This window comes from Tachyglossus aculeatus, chromosome 1, assembly GCF_015852505.1.
Source record: "Tachyglossus aculeatus isolate mTacAcu1 chromosome 1, mTacAcu1.pri, whole genome shotgun sequence".
NCBI lineage: Eukaryota > Metazoa > Chordata > Mammalia > Monotremata > Tachyglossidae > Tachyglossus > Tachyglossus aculeatus.
The window spans coordinates 115,324,641-115,341,559 of record NC_052066.1 but is presented as its reverse complement, the minus strand read 5'-3'; the positions used below and the strand labels follow the sequence as shown (position 1 = coordinate 115,341,559).

Genomic DNA, 16,919 nt, shown 5'->3' with positions numbered 1-16,919 from the left:
AGGCACACAATGTGGAAGGTATTCTCAGTCACAGCTCGGTCTCATCTGCCAGATCCTAATAAAATATAACTTGGGAATTAAATGAAACGCTTTAAGTTTTTTCAAAAGTCACAAAGAAAAACAATTGAAAAAAAACTGATTTGAAAGACACAGAATGTGGCATTTACAAAACCTGGCTAGATAGTAGCACACAAGGTGGAAAGTCCAAAAGAACATTGATCAGTAAGTGTTCACTAAAATTAGATCCTCATTGAAAGTTTTTCACAACTATGTTTTCATTATGTGTTTTTGGTAGTTTTTTAGGGAATCCAGGAATGCTTGCATCACAATTTAAGCCTGTTCTCACACCACAGTGGGAAGAAGCTTTGCACGTGTGCATGTATGCACACACACAGTGTCAGACCTAGGGACCTCCACAAAATGAGTTGGAGACCTGAGGCGTTCATTCCTCCATCATAACGATTTGTAACTTTCAATTATGCTTCATATAGGCATGCAAAAGTATGAGCCGCATGGTTTAGCTTTCTCCAGTGATGAATCTTTAAACCACGTCAGTCACATTCACATTACGTTTATTAGCATTTTTCAAAATCGTTTTGCGCAGTGGACAGATCTTAATATATTCCCCAGGATCCCAGCTGTCGTTCCGTACCAAATTTCCATCTGAGAACTAGGTGGGACGCTTTACTACACCCGAACTCTCTGCGCCCCAAACTTCCATGCTGAAATGCATCTTACAGCCAGCGTTGAACGGCCCTGAGAGCGGTGCTAAACGTTCTCAGGGAGGGATGTGTCCCTTTGTACTTCAGCAGCAGGGAACCCGCCTCAGCATGGAAACCAGCCTTCTGCAGCTGCTGGACTATTCCTTCTACATCCCACCGCTGCTCTTCCCGGTGAGCCAATAGGTGGTTGATAAGATGAGGATAAAAGGAAGTGGAGACACAGTCGACCACTAATCCGGCGTCCAGAAGCAATCCCAGGATTTCCGGGTCGCAGTTTGAATCTTCCACCTCCGAGAAGGGAAAAAGCACAATGATGAGAATCATAAGTCACGTGAAATGATCAGAATGGAATGGTCGGGTTGCATAGTATTTTGGCCCTGACAGTGTTACCAGGATACCTGGAGGAACAGGTTGGCAGTTGTTCATTCAATCGGATTTACTGAGCGCTTACTGTGTGAAAAGCAGTTGTTTGCCTTATGCTGCAATTTAATAAAAATGTTTCACCTCTTTCCACAGGCTCTTCAAAGAACTCTATGAGATTAGTAGAGTTTGAGTTTTCCTCACAGAAGTTCTGACACCTTTTTGCTATCAGGGAATGATTTCCTAAATGCCCACTGCTCCAAATAATTTTAGACTTTACTAATCTGTCAGGCACTAAAGGAAGAATTACCCATATAATTCTCTGGGTCACCTCTAGAAACCTTCTTATAAAGTTCCACTGAAGTTACATTCTTTACTGGCTTGTTTTACTTTTGATTCTCCAGCTCCCTACTGAAGAAAGCTTTACTCAGATTGACCCAAATGAACTCTTCAAAGCATTATACTATCTTCACAATGACTTGTGGAATTTTGCTTTCTCACCCGGTTTCTTTACAAACAAGGTGGGATGATCTTTTCACTTAATGTGACGTGACAGCAAAAATGTGTTTGCAATAACCAAGTGGCTAAGGTTGAACACTCACAGTTCTTCACGCTAGATTTTTTCCAATAAAAAATCCATTGTGAAGGTATAAGCTCTGCATTACAGCCCAACAGACATTAAAACAATGAATTCACACTAAATGATTCAGCAAATAACTTTTACACAACTGTTTAATTTAATTACAAAAGTACTTAATGTTCTACCAACCTGAAGACCATGAAGATTCTTTCCAACTCCATTCTCTTCTCACCACCCAAATTATACCCTTCCTTTCGTCTTGTAAAACTGCCCCACGCTCTTCATTTCCCCAAAACTCTTTATGTAGTCTAATTAGTCTTTAACACTTTCTTATTACTGTATATACACATCAGTAAGGGTATAGCTGTTTATGTACGGCAATATTTTATGTCTCCAGCAATGTGCTATTATGTTTTCCCATTTTCCTTGACTTTTAAATTTGAGTGCTAGCTCACGGAAGGTACGGTTCCTCAAGGAGTGAAAATGTCCTGAACATGTATGCAGTATTACTGATTGGGTAATATTTCTGTAAAATACACGGTCATGACTTGCATACATGCTAACTAAACATAAAGAGCTATGGCATAGGCAATATTTTCCCCTGTCATTTAGTTTCTGGATAATGTAGTAGTAGTAGTAATAATAGTAACAGTAGTAATAGTAGTAGTATTTACTGAGTGGCCACGGAGTGCAATGCCCTGTACTGAATGCTTGGAAGACCAGAACAAGTAATGACACATTCTCTGTCCACAAGGCGCTTACCCTCTAAGTGGGGATAACCCATGCAAAACTGAAATCTACAGACAATTCAAATAATCATTTTTAAACAATAGTTTTCTTTTATTCATCATGACTTGTTTGCAGTACCATAAGTCAATAGAAAAATGGGTAGGTTTGAGTTTTACCTCTTTTTAATTTCCCCTGCCCATCCTCTAGTAGATATGATAATGAAATCGCCAAAATAAAAGCAGGAAATGATACAGGGAGAAACTAAAAAACCTGCGTAATTCTCTAAATGGACATTAAACTCATGAATTTGGTGTACTCTCCCAAATGCTTAGTACAGTACTAAGCAGCGCACTGAGAAGTAGCGTGGCTTAGTGGCAAGAGCACGGGCTTGGGAATCAGATGTTGTGGGTTCTAACCCCGGCTCTGCCACTTATCAGCTGTGTGACTTTGGGCAAGTCACTTAGCTTCTCTGTGCCCCAGTTACCTCATCTGTAAAATGGGGATTAAGGCTGTGAGCCCCACGTGGGACAGCCTGAATACCTTGTATCTCCCCCAGTGTTTAGAACAGTGCTTGGTACATAGTAAGCGCTTAACAAATACCAACATTATTATTATTATTACTCGTCATACAGTTAGCACTCAGTAAATACAATCGATTGATAATAAGATGCTCACTCCTTGTGTTAATACTATTTTTGTTTCATATTCTCCCTTCCTTACTTCCTATCTTTTAGTAACTCAGCACCTGAAATGTTTGTGGAACAAAGAGAAAAGGAATTATTTTGAGTTTTTTGACCACCTTAAGAATTATGCCAATTCTATTGTATTACATTCTCCCAAGTAGTTCGCACAGTGCTCTGCACACAGTAAGTGCTCAATAAATGTCACTGGCTGATCTCACGTTCCCTTATTTTTACAAATTAAAAAAAAGCAGGAAAGCATAAAATGTCAGTGCACCAAGGGCAAACATTTGATAAACCACACCCCTTGAATAAAAGGCTCTGAATTAAAAATACAGTGCTATAATGCTTTGAAATTCTCCAGAATATGAGACCAGAAAACACTTTCATTATTCTCTATTTTCTCACTGAACTCCCTTCCTTTAGGATTTCAGAGACTCCTAGAGAGGAAATGGATAGATTTTTTTTTTTCCTAGGTAAGAGACAGAGACCGCTGCAGGAGTTCCTGACCTGATTTTTCTCCCTTTATTCCATTTTCATATTTACGTGTCTCTCCTTTGCAGTGGCATTTCCAAAAATACAATTTCTGAGTTACAACTGAAAACTCTAATGGGGCTTATATTTTTTTCGTATGATTAGCGGCTCCAATTTTGGAAGAACAGTTCCAAGATACAAGTCATCAGACTCAATGACCAATATACTTTGGTGGTTTTTGAAGTCCCCACTCTTTGACCATAACCTCTTAACCTTCCTTCTCTTCCACACACACTCTTTTCAGCAAAACCATGCTCTCCTGCACAAAGATTCTTTGATCGCCAGAGTTCCTCCTTTTATTCAAGGCCATCGTTCCCTATTTGGACACCTACACAACTTCCCCTCTCTAAATGTTCAAATGCACATCCTCAATGCCTCTGCTGTTTTCAACTCTCTTACCCCCTGCCCCTCTGGTCATCTTGAACCACCAGTCCCCATCCCTGGGCGACCTCCACAGGAGGGCTTCTCTGCTCTTCCTCTATCGAGTGTTGAGAAAATATCTGTCTGGGGAGGGATGGCGCGGTTAAACCATATCAAATCACTATTTGCTGAGAAGGACGGGATTGCAAAGAACCAATCGATCACATTTACTGTGCACTTACTGTTTGCAGAGCACTGTGCTAAGCACTTGGTAGATGACAATATATCGGAGTTGGGAGACATGACCACAATGAGCTTACGGTCCAGAAGGGGAGACATAAATCAATATGAATAAATAGATTACGAATATATATACAAGTTCTATGGGGCTAAGGGGTGGTGGTGAATATAGGCTGCAAATAATAACAATATTTGTGGTATTTCTTGGGCGCTTACTATGAGCCAAGCACTGCATTAAACGCTGTAGTGGATACAGGCAAATCGGGTTGCACACAGTCCTTGCCCCACATAGGACTCACAGTCTTGATTCCCATTTTACAGATGAGGCAACTGGGGCCCAGGGAAGTGAACTCACTTGCCCAAGGTCACACAGCAGACACATGGTGGAGCCAGGATTCAAGTGCAAGGGAGATGCAGAAAGGATCCATCCTTTCCTCTCCATCCAAACCGCTACCCTGCTCGTTCAAGCTCTCATCCTATCCCGTCTGGACTACTGTATCAGCCTCCTCTCCGATCTCCCATCCTCTTGTCTCTCCCCACTTCAATCCATACTTCACGCCGCTGCCCGGATTGTCTTTGTCCACAAACGCTCTGGGCATGTTACTCCCCTCCTCAAAAATCTCCAGTGGCTACCAATCAATTTGCACATCAGGCAGAAACTCCTCACCCTGGGCTTCAAGGCTGGCCATCACCTCGCCCCCTCCTACCTCACCTCCCTTCTCTCTGTCTCCAACCCAGCCCACACCCTCCGCTTCTCTGCCGCTAACCTCCCCGCCGTGCCTTGGTCTCACCTGTCCCGCCGTTGACCCCTGGCCCACGTCCTCCCCCTGGCCTGGAATGCCCTCCCTCCCCATTTCCGCCAGGCTGGCTCTCTCCCTCCCTTCAAGGCCTACTGAGAGCTCACCTCCCCCAGGAGGCCTTCCCAGACTGAGCCCCCTCCTTCCTCTCCCCCTCCTCCCTCTCTCCATCCCCCCGCCTTAACTCCCTTCCCCACAGTACCTGTATATATGTATATATGTTTGTACATATTTATTACTCTATTTATTTGTTTATTTATTTTACTTGTACATATCTATTCTATTTATTTTATTTTGTTAATATGTTTGGTTTTGTTGTCTGTCTCCCCCTTCTAGACTGTGAGACCACTGTTGGGTAGGGACCGTCTCTATATGTTGCCAACTTGTACTTCCCAAGCACTTAGTACAGTGCTCTGCACACAGTAAGCGCTCAATAAATACGACAATGAATGAATAAGAAGAGGAAATGAGGGCTAAGTCAGGGAGGCCTCTTAGAGGAGATATGCTTTTAATATGGCTTCGAAGGAGGAGAGTGGTCACCTGTCGGCTAGGAGGAAGGCGTTCCAGGCTGGAGGCAGGATGTGGGTGAGGAGTCAGTGGAGAGATAGATGAGATCAAGGTACAGTGAGTAGGTTGGCATTAGAGGAGTGAAATGCAAGGGCTGGGTTGTAGTACGAAAAAAGCTAAGTACAGGAGGGGACAAGGTTTTTGAGTGTTTTAAAGCCTATCGTAAGAAGTTTCTGTTTCATGTGGAGTAGATGGGTAACCACTAGAAGTTTCTGAGGAGTGGGGAAACATGGACTGAATGGTTATGTAGAAAAATGACCCAGGAAGCAGAGTGAAGTATGCACTGAAGTGGGGAGAGACAGGAGGTAGGGAGGTAAGCAAGGAGACTGATGGCAGTAATCAGAAAGGTGGGATTGGATAACTGCTTGGATTAAAGTTTGGATGTCTCCATCCAAAGGGCAGATTTTAATGAAGGAGAGAGCGGAGTCATGAATAACGCCAAGGTTGGGGCTTGTGTGAAGAGAGGACGGCCATACTCTCCACAGTGATAGGAAAGTCACAGGGAGGACAGGGTTTGAGTGGGAAGATACGGAGTTCTGTTTTAGACATGTTAAGTTTGAGGTGGAAATCATCTGTGTCTTAGTACAGTGCTCTGCACATAGTAAGACCTTAATAAATACCACTGATTGACTGCTATATCTCTGGAAGCTCCACATTTATCTCTTCGATGTTTTTCATAACGAGCATTTTTCTGGCAACCCCAATCCTAACTGAAAGTGGAAACTATTAATAAAGTAGAAAGATGAGTTACTGACAAATTTTATGGCATATCTGCACTTTGAGCCCGTTGCTGGGTAGGGACCCTCTCTATATGTTGCCGATTTGTACGTCCCAAGCGCTTAGTACAGTGCTCTGCACACAGTAAGCGCTCAATAAATACGATTGGATGAATGAATGAATAACCTGAATTGCCAGCCTCCTCAATCAATGAATAGTATCTACTGAAAGCCTACTAGGAACAAGCAATATGCTAAACGCTTGGGCTTCAGCACCAAATGATTCAGATGAAAGCCAAGAGAGTTCATCTCGTTTCTTATGAAGTGGATGGCATTGTAAAAACCTTCAAATATTTGTTTGGACATAAGAAAGAGACCAAAGGAGTTCATGGTACTGCTGCTTTTTTTTTTTTTTTTTTGGTTAAGTGGTCATCATTAGGCTATGTAAGGTTCTGAGTCTTCCACTTGGAAGTACAGAAAACATGATCATTAACCTGGAGTGGTACTCTCAATGATGTAAAATATCAGTCTTTTGTTTGACTTTCTTGAATTAATTTGTATATTTAATAAATCAGGTATTCCACTAACCAAAACTTTTCATAATTTATGCTTTGGGGGAAAAAACTGACAAGAACAATATAAAATATAAAAATAATCTTGTGATCAAATGAAAATGGCACCAATAATAAGCTAGTCTCAAACTATAATTGTGTACATATCCTCATAGGTAAATACTTTTTAATGTGTTTTCTTTCACCTCCTTGTAAGCAAAGGGGCACCTTGAGAGATTAGAGATCTAACAGTATCCAGGCCAAACAGATCTACCATTATCTAATGCACTTCAATCACTTTACTTGGGACTGTTAAGACATTTCAAAGATTGAGGAGGATGTAAGCCGAAGTAAACTTTGCAGCATTCAGCGCTCTAAGTACAAGCACTGAAAGAAACAATGGCAATATGATGCAATAGTGAGTGCTATCACTCAAAAATTCTAAGATTGTTATAGGGAATGTTGTACGTGTACAATGTATGAAGAAAGCAACATGGCATAGTAAAAGTGGTATGGTGTAGTGCCATGTTGCTTAACGTGGAGCACGGGCCTAGGAGTTAAAAGGTCATGTGTCGGCTGTGTGACCTTGAGCAAGTCACTTTACTTCTCTGGGCCTCAGTTCCCTCATCTGTAAAATGGGGATTGAGACTGTGAGCCCCACGTGGGACAGGGACTGCGTCCAAACCGATTAGCTTGATCCACCCCAGCACTTAATACAGTGCCTGGCACATAGTAAGTGAGCTCGTTCTAGACTGTGGGCCTTCTAGACTTCTAGACTGTGAGCCCGTTGTTGGGTAAGGACCATCTCTATATGTTGCCGATTTGTACTTCCCAAGCACTTAGTACAGTGCTCCGCACACAGTAAGTACTCAATAAATACGACTGAATAAGTGCTTAACAAATAAGAAGCAAGCAAACGTATTATTATTTTTATAAATTGTTTCTCTCATATACTCGCTGAGATTGGTTGACATTTATTTTCCCCATTTTAAAGGTATTTGGCTAACTTGTCCAGGCTGCCATGCAAAATTATTCAGCCAGAAAATTTATAAGAGCCTAAACCAGAATTAAAAAGAAAAGTTAAATATGGTGCTGAGTCTTAACAAAACTGTAAGATTAGGTAAAGAGGAGATCTGCAGTCCCGGGAAGCTCCTTGAGGGCAGGGAAAATGTCTACAACTTTGTTATATTATCATCATCATCATCAATCATCAATCGTATTTATTGAGTGCTTACTGTGTGCACAGCACTGTACTAAGCGCTTGGGAAGTACAAGTTGGCAATATATAGAGACAGTCCCTACCCAACAGTGGGCTCTTGTACTCTCCCAGGCATTTAGATTGATTGATTTATTACGGCAAAGTTAATAAATTCCCTTTTAGATGACAGATATGAGTTACTCTAGAAGCAGGATGGAAAATAGCTTTAGAGCTTAAGATACAGTCATTGCTCTGCTGTCCTCTCCTAGACTTCTTTTAGGACCCAAGCTGAGCAAGAACAGTAAAGATTTAATGGTTTGACCAGATTGGAGTACATACAATGACCACAGGAACAGCTAAATTGTGACCCTAGCTTTGGCTGACTTTGAAGTGTAAGTTTGAAAGGAGAAGAGAAAAAAGGTAGTTGGAGTTCAGTCTTTCCCAACAGTGACGATATTAAACACTGTTAAGACTGCCAAACCAGAAGAGGCTCAGGAGGTGTATGCCTAATTAAATCTTTGAACTCTGAGAGCCTCTCGGTACTGAAAAAGCAGGCCAAATACACTGCCATCCTTTATACTACATGCTCCGTATTTATGGCTTTCAAACAACAAATACAATTTCAACTGTACTAGTTTTACACCAAATGAATTAAGACAACTATTGTTGACTACCGTTAGCTCCCAGAAGATCTGATTAAGCTCTAGAATTGCACAATGCAGTGATCACGGTTTTAGCAAATCTGCATGACGGTCCAGGAATCCAGAGACTGTGACCTCTGTGAAGATGAAAGATCTAATTTATTACCTCACACCTAGAAAGATGGTTAATTCAACTGCTCTTCATACCTTTCCCACAGTTCTGATCTGCTCCAGGGCCACAGCATGAAGATCGTGATCTTGGCTTTCTACTAGTAGTTTCAGGGAAGGTAGCAGGTGGGCCTGGTTAAGAAGCAGCAAACACAGCTCCTTTATACACTGAAACAAAGCATAAAAGACATGCTATGAAATGTCAGTAGTCCTTTAGTGATGTTAATAAATCAATCAATCCATCCTATTCATCGATTGAGTGCTTACTGTGTGCAGAGCACTCCACTAAGTGATTGGGAAAGTACAATGAATCGGATTTGGCAGACATGTTCCCTATCCACAAGGAGCTTATAGTCTAGAGGGGAAGAAAGACATTAAAATAAATTATGATTCTGTACATAAGTGTTGTGGGGTGGAGGGTGGGTAAATAAAGGGTATAGATTCAAGTGCAAGAGCAGTGAAGAAGGGAGAGGGAGTAGGGGAACTGCAGGCTTAACAGGGAAGGCCTCTTGAAGGATTTAAATATGGCTTTGAAGGTGGGAAGAGTCGTGGCCCAAGGGATATGAAGTGGGAGGGAGCTCCAGGAGAGAGGCAGAATATGGGGGAGAGACTGGTGGTGAAATGGTGAGATTGAGGCACAGTTTGCGTTAAAGGATGAAGTGAGAATGCTGGGTCGTAGTAAGAAATCAGTGAGGTAAGATAGGAGGGGGAGAAGTGATTGAGTAATGTACAGCCCCAATGGTTAAGAGTTTCTGTGTGATACAGAAATGGATAGGCAACCCCTGGAATTTCTTGGAGGTTAACTGAATTAAAGCTTATGAAAATCTAATGTATCGCAAGAAAGCCAAACAATAATGAAAATCTTAACTAGCATCATAGAAAGAAGGAAAAATACCAATATTCAAAAATCTATCAATATACCCTTCAATATCACCCAATCTTTCTTCATTAATCTACCTATCTATCCGCCGACACTAAATAAATAGGATGCCAGTTCTATTGTAGCTAAGAAAACTGGAATAGTCTCACAGCCTCCTCCTGAAAGAAGAGCATATTCTCAGTCCCCTGTGGGACTGATAGTTCTCTGAAGTTCCTACAGAAGCCTGGTTTCTAGGGAGGAAGGCTCCCATCTAGCACTGAGAATTCCTTTAGAAAATACTTTCAAGTTGCAATAAAACAAGGGGCAAATAGCTTCTTTAAAATTTAGTATAAAGAATTAATTTGAATCCATTCAATTTTTTTCTTCCCTTGGATTTTAAGCTAAGATGCTGATTAGAATTATATTTTTAAATATCAGTTTATTGGGCTTCAGAGCCCCATAAAACTAGAAGTATACAGTGGCAAATATCTTCGCAAAAATGTGTTGGAAGAATGAATAATTCAGTAGAACGACCATTTAAAAGAATTCAGTAAACATTTCATCTAAAATTATGAATCTTCAGCTGTGAGTTGCAACCTTTTGTTGCAAAAAAGAAATACACCTACATTCTGAGTCTAGAAAAAGAGAAATAAATAGCTGAGTGCAATGAAACAACCACTATGAATGATGACAATCTGAAATTGGATGACTATATTTAAAGACTCAGTCTTTTCTCCATCATTTTCATGCTTAATAATCAGGTACTGCTAACAATGCAACAAGCTTATTCTGTAATGCCCACTTGATGCTGCTGCTGATGGTATTTGTTAAGCGCTTACTACGTGCCAAGCACTGTTCTAAGCACTGGGGGAGAAGCAAGGTAATCAGGTTGTCCCATGTGGGCTCACAGTCTTAATCGCCATTTTACAGATGAGGTAACTGAGGCGCAGAGAAGTTAAGTGACTTGCCCAAAATCACACAGCTGATAAGTGGCGGAGCCAGAATTAGAACCCACGACCTCTGACTCCCAAGCCCGTGCTCTTTCCACTGACCCACACTGCTTCTCCCACTTGGATAAGCTTCATTGGAAAGCAGAGGTTGTCACGTTTTTAAGTCTTTGGTTGTAACATAGGTTTCTTTATGCTCTATTTCATGTACTATATTAGGTTCAATGACATCAGAAGAGTGCTGTTAATTTTTTTTGCTTTCACTTTAATGATCGGGTACTTAGAAGTCAAGGACAAGTATATTAGGGCTACATTTTTATGGGAAATTCAACAGCTCAATCAATTCATTTTATTTATTGAGCACTCACTGTGTTCACAGCACTGTGCTAATCCCATGAATCCAGGATTAGATTTTGGCAATCATGGAACTACACTTTTATCCTCACAAACATAGAGCTCTCCTTTGGTTTGTGTATTTTATTTTCAATTATTTACTTATGCAAATGTCAGTGGTACTGAGCTGGCCTTTACTATCTAAATCGAATCGTTCTGTTTGATGAACGATTGACCAAAGCCAGAGAGTTTGGAAAGGTGGAAGAAAATCCACTGTGACTAATATGCTTATAATTTAGAACACATTCACTGGTAAAACCGACATCCAGGATGTTCCGATATATTTTGACTGAAAACTTTCAATACTATTTTCTTCAAGTCCATATACTTACTTTGAAAGGATGGATAATTTGGAGTTTTTCCCTCCAGTGCCCTCAACAGACGCTAGATTATCCTCAAAACTCTGAATGCTACTCCATTTTCCTTATCAACTGTTCCTCAATGCATATTTTGGAAAACTGGAAGCAGAGCGCATATTACGAATGGGCTAACACGCCTGGGCCAGGGCAATGGAAAAGCAGCATGGCCTAGTGGATAGATCACAGGCCTGGGAATCAGAAGGCCCTGGGTTCTAATGCTGGGTCCTTGGGCAAGTCACTTAGCTTCTCTGGGCCTCAGTTACCTCATCTGTAAAATGGGGATTGACTGTGAGCCCCATGTGGGGCATGGACTGTGTCCAACCTGATTAGCCTGTATCTACCCCAGCGCTTAGTACAGTGCCTGACACATAGTAAGCCCTTACTTAACAAATACCATAAAAAAGAGCAATGAACTTCAACCACAACTTTTATTTTATTGTCGATGACCCTAGATTTAAACCTTAATCACCTATTTAATCCGGGGCCTTGAAAGCTTATGTGTAATTTTTAAGTAAGCAATGAAGCTGAGTGTTGCTTAGTGAAATTCCACGCAGCTAGGGAGATACAGCAGGAAGACCTCATAAAGCTGGATATGAAGGGACCAAAAAGGAGAACAACTGTTCCAACACGACTGAAATGCATGGTCAGGGCAAGCCCCAAATTGTTGATCACCAAATCCCACAACATTAAGGAACCTACTGATTGCTTGGATGATGGATTACTGAAGCTTGAAGAAGGTTCAAAAATCACAAAAGGAAACGTACCTTTACAGAGTGGATAGTACTATATGGTATCAGTTAACATAGGAAGGCATGCAGTTGTAAAACATTAGCAGGTTCTGAAGGGATTTGGATTTCTAGAGAGAGTTAGGATGCATATATACAATAGAGGATGTCAGAACCCTAAACATGAGGATCAAAGTGGGCAACCACTACATGGCCCTAGTGTTGCTTATGTTGGCATCAGGGCAGAGCATCAGTTTGATCAATTTGGCCAATTAATCAAATCTGTCAATTGAGTTTATTGAGTGCTTATGGTGTACAGAGCACAATATAAAGCACTCGTCCCCCTCTCCATCCCCGCCATCTTACCTCCTTCCCTTCCCCACAGCACCTGTATATATGTATATATGTTTGTACATATTTATTACTCTATTTATCTATTTATTTATTTTACTTGTACATATCTATTCTATTTATTTTATTTTGTTAGTATGTTTGGTTTTGTTCTCTGTCTCCCCCTTTTAGACTGTGAGCCCACTGTTGGGTAGGGAGCGGGTCTATATGTTGCCAACTTGTACTTCCCAAGCGCTTACTCCAGTGCTCTGCACACAGTAAGCGCTCAATAAATACGATTGATTGATTGATTGATTAATAAAACAGAGTTGATAGATTCGGTCCCTGCCCATAAGGGAAGCAGCATGGGCTAATGGAAAGAGCACTGGGAGTCAGAGGACCAGGGTTCGAGTCCTGACTCTGTCAAATGCTTGCTCTATAACTTTGGGCAAGTCACTTAACTTCTCTGACCCTTAGTTCTGCCATTCTCACTCGGACTTAGACTGTGAGCCTAATGTGGGACAGGGACTGTGTCCCACCTAATTCTGGTTTGTAGTAGGAAATCTGCAGGGTAAGACAGGAGAGGGTGAACTGATTAAGTGCTTTAGCCCTTAATGCACTTTAGCACTTAAAGCACAAGTGCTTAGTACAGTGCTCTGCACACAGTAAGCGCTCAATAAATACGATTGATTGATTGATTGATTAAACCCAATGGTAAGGAGATTCTATTGGATGCAGAGTTGGTGGGTGGTGGGGAGACATGGACTGAACAGAACAGTTTTGTAGAAAAATGACCTGGGCAGCAGAATGAAGTAAAGACTGAAGTACGGACAAACAGGTGGCAGGTCAGTGAGAAGGCTGATGCAGTAGTAAAGGCTGGATATAAGTGCTTGGATCAGGATAGAGGCAGCTTGGACTGAAAGGAGGGTGGATTTTAGCCATGTTGTGAAGGAAGAACTGACGGGATTTGGTGACAATATATACACGGGTTGAATGAGAGAAATGAGTAAATGATAATGTTTATGATATACGGAGGATAATGGTGTTGTCTAAAGTGATGGAAAACTGAGGGGGAGGACAGGGTTTGGGTGGGAAGATGAAGAGTTCTCCTTAGTTAAATAACCTTTCTGCTTTTCTTGATTATAAAACACCCTGGTTTGTAATGCTGAGTAAATTACAAAATAAGTATTTAACAGTTTTATTTTCAGCTAACACGTGACATTCACTCTTGTTTTGATATCATATTTACTCCAAGTGCAGGTATCATTCCCACAAAATCCCATGGTCACATTTTCTAACATTTAAAATGGACAAAATATTTTGCTACTATAAAACTTTTCAATGCTTTTTCCTTTTTATAAGTGCTTCTCTCTTTTTCAACACAGTACAAGATAGAGCCCGAGGGTTGCGAGGGATCTGATTTTTCTCCACACTATTTTTAGCAAACAAATAGTGCGGTTAGGCAAATTGTATCACAGGGAAAAAAACCCCTTGAACACTAAAAGGAGATCGTCTGAAGATATGCTCAGGGCAATGCTGAAGGCGGCAGAGTTTGAAAATAATGCGTATGCATGCTCTGTATTTTGGGATGTGAAGGAGGAGAATGGGGAAGAATATACGTAATTCATTTAACCGCAGGTAATGCAACAAGACTTACATAGAAGCACCACTTAAGAAAATCGAAAATACAAAGTTTCGGAGTTTTTCTCCTGGAATATTTTCTTCATTTAAAGTATTAAAAATTACTGGCATTTAACTTGTCACGGCTACTGGTGAAAGTAATTTATGTGAAATTGAAGGCATCAGTTTAGGTGTTTTGATATTAATGCAAGCGCTTAGTACAGTGCTCTGCACACAGTAAGCGCTTAATAAATACGATTGAATGAATGAATGAACTACTCACTAAGAAGAGCCCTTGAAACATCAACTCACCTCTACAGGAAGCATTTGCTTGGTATGATACAAAGATCGACAGATCTTCAATACTTCATTACCCAGTCCTTCCTTGTTCTCCTTCGAGCAGCTGGATATCATCATGGTGAACAGTTTCACCCAAGGATTTTTTGCTGTGCTTGTCCTGACGGAGAAAAGTACATATTATTCAGTGCTTGGTCCCCTTCTGTTCTCAATCTACACTCACTCCCTTGGTGACCTCATTCGCTCCCACGGCTTCAACTATCATCTCTACGCTAATGACACCCAGATCTACATCTCTGCCCCTGCTCTCTCCCCCTCCCTCCAGGCTCGCATCTCCTCCTGCCTTCAGGACATCTCCATCTGGATGTCCGCCCGCCACCTAAAGCTCAACATGTCGAAGACTGAGCTCCTTGTCTTCCCTCCCAAACCTTGTCCTCTCCCTGACTTTCCCATCTCTGTTGACGGCACTACCATCCTTCCCGTCTCACAAGCCCGCAACCTCGGTGTCATCCTCGACTCCGCTCTCTCATTCACCCCTCACATCCAAGCCGTCACCAAAACCTGCCGGTCTCAGCTCCGCAACATTGCCAAGATCCGCCCTTTCCTCTCCATCCAAACCGCTACCCTGCTCATTCAAGCTCTCATCCTATCCCGTCTGGACTACTGCACCAGCCTTCTCTCTGATCTCCCATCCTCGTGTCTCTCTCCACTTCAATCCATACTTCATGCTGCTGCCCGGATTATCTTTGTCCAGAAACGCTCTGGGCATATCACTCCCCTCCTCAAAAATCTCCAGTGGCTACCGATCAATCTGCGCATCAGGCAGAAACTCCTCACCCTGGGCTTCAAGGCTGTCCATCACCTCGCCCCCTCCTCCCTCAACTCCCTTCTCTCCTTCTACTGCCCAGCCCGCACCCTCCGCTCCCCCACCGCTAATCTCCTCACTGTACCTTGTTCTCGCCTGTCCCACCATCGACCCCCGGCCCACGTCACCCCCCCGGCCTGGAATGCCCTCCCTCCCTCTGCCCCTCTGCCAAGCTAGCTCTCTTCCTCCCTTCAAGGCCCTGCTGAGAGCTCACCTCCTCCAGGAGGCCTTCCCAGACTGAGCCCCTTCTTTCCTCTCCCCCTCGTCCCCCTCTCCATCCCCCCATCTTACCTCCTTCCCTTCCTCACAGCACCTGTATATATGTATATATGGTTGTACATATTTATTACTCTATTTATTTATTTATTTATTTATTTATTTTACTTGTACATTTCTATCCTATTTATTTTATTTTGTTGGTATGTTTGGTTCTGTTCTCTGTCTCCCCCTTTTAGACTGTGAGCCCACTGTTGGGTAGGGACTGTCTCTATGTGTTGCCAATTTGTACTTCCCAAGCGCTTAGTACAGTGCTCTGCACATAGTAAGCGCTCAATAAATACGATTGATTGATTGATATTATTGGAAATGAATAAAAGGTCTAAGTTGTTACTCAACTATAAAGGAAAAATTTGCACCTTCCATAGGAAAATACCACAGATAGAAAAACAGGACCCATCCTGAGTATTCAATAAAGTTCCCAATTATAGTCAAATAGAATGCACTTCGATTCAGTATGAACTATAGGCATCATTGTACCTGCCCAATTGAGGAACCACAAAGTGTCCAGGGTCCCTTAAATTCCCATCAGCAGTTTGCATAAATGGGTGCTTGAAATGCCCTGCAGTCTGAATGTGGAGGATGGAACATGGCATAGTGGATAAAGCCTGGGAGTTAGAAGGTCAAGAGTTCTAATTCTGGCTCCACCAACTGTCTGCTGTGTGACCTTGGGCAAGTCACTTAACTTCTGTGTGCCTCAGTTTCCTCATCTGTAAAATGGGGACTGAGTGAGAAACTGAGCCCCAAGTGGGACAGGGACTGTGTCCGACCCAATTTGCTTGTATCCACCCCAGCGCTTAGTACAGTGCCTGGCTCATAGTAAGCACTTAATACCATCATTATTATTATTATGGAGTCATTAACTCACTTTGCTGACTCCTGCCTGGAACTCTTAACCCCCAGGACACTTGGGAGATCTCAAGGACTGACTTGGAGGATTGGGTAAAGTTGGGGTGACTTTAAGGGGACTGCTCTGAGCCCTAAGCACATTGCAGGTGGGGTACAATGAAATTCGGGCTAGGAAGGTCTCTGCCTCCAAGTCACATACTACTATCAATCAATCAATCAATCAAATGTATTTATTGAGCGCTTACTGTGTGCAGAGCACTGTACTAAGCGCTTGGGAAGTACAAGCTGGCAACATATAGAGACGGTCCCTACCCAACAGTGGGCTCACAGTCTAGAAGGGGGAGACAGAGAACAAAACAAAACATATTAACAAAATAAAATAAATAGAATAGATATGTACAAGAGTAATAAATACATACAAATATATATGTATTTGTGTATATATATACTAGTACTATATAGTATAGTATAGTGTAGTATAGTATACTATAGTATATATAGTATAGTATAGTATATATACTAGTGGGCTGGAGCAGTACTAGGAATCTTCTGAGGT

General features: G+C 41.8%; 1 protein-coding gene across 2 annotated transcripts in view; it reads right to left on the bottom strand.

The window, feature by feature from the left end:
• Positions 1-551: 551 nt before the first annotated feature.
• Positions 552-16,919, bottom strand: part of NBAS (NBAS subunit of NRZ tethering complex) — a 352,219-nt gene continuing 335,851 nt past the window's right edge. For both annotated transcript variants that reach the window (XM_038758591.1, XM_038758650.1), the window contains exons 50-52: positions 14,389-14,533; positions 8,883-9,011; positions 552-1,010 (exon numbers count right to left, since the gene is read on the bottom strand). In XM_038758591.1, coding sequence (XP_038614519.1) covers positions 735-1,010; positions 8,883-9,011; positions 14,389-14,533 — 550 coding nt within the window. In that variant the 3' untranslated portion in view covers positions 552-734. The remainder of the gene's footprint in view (positions 1,011-8,882; positions 9,012-14,388; positions 14,534-16,919) is intronic.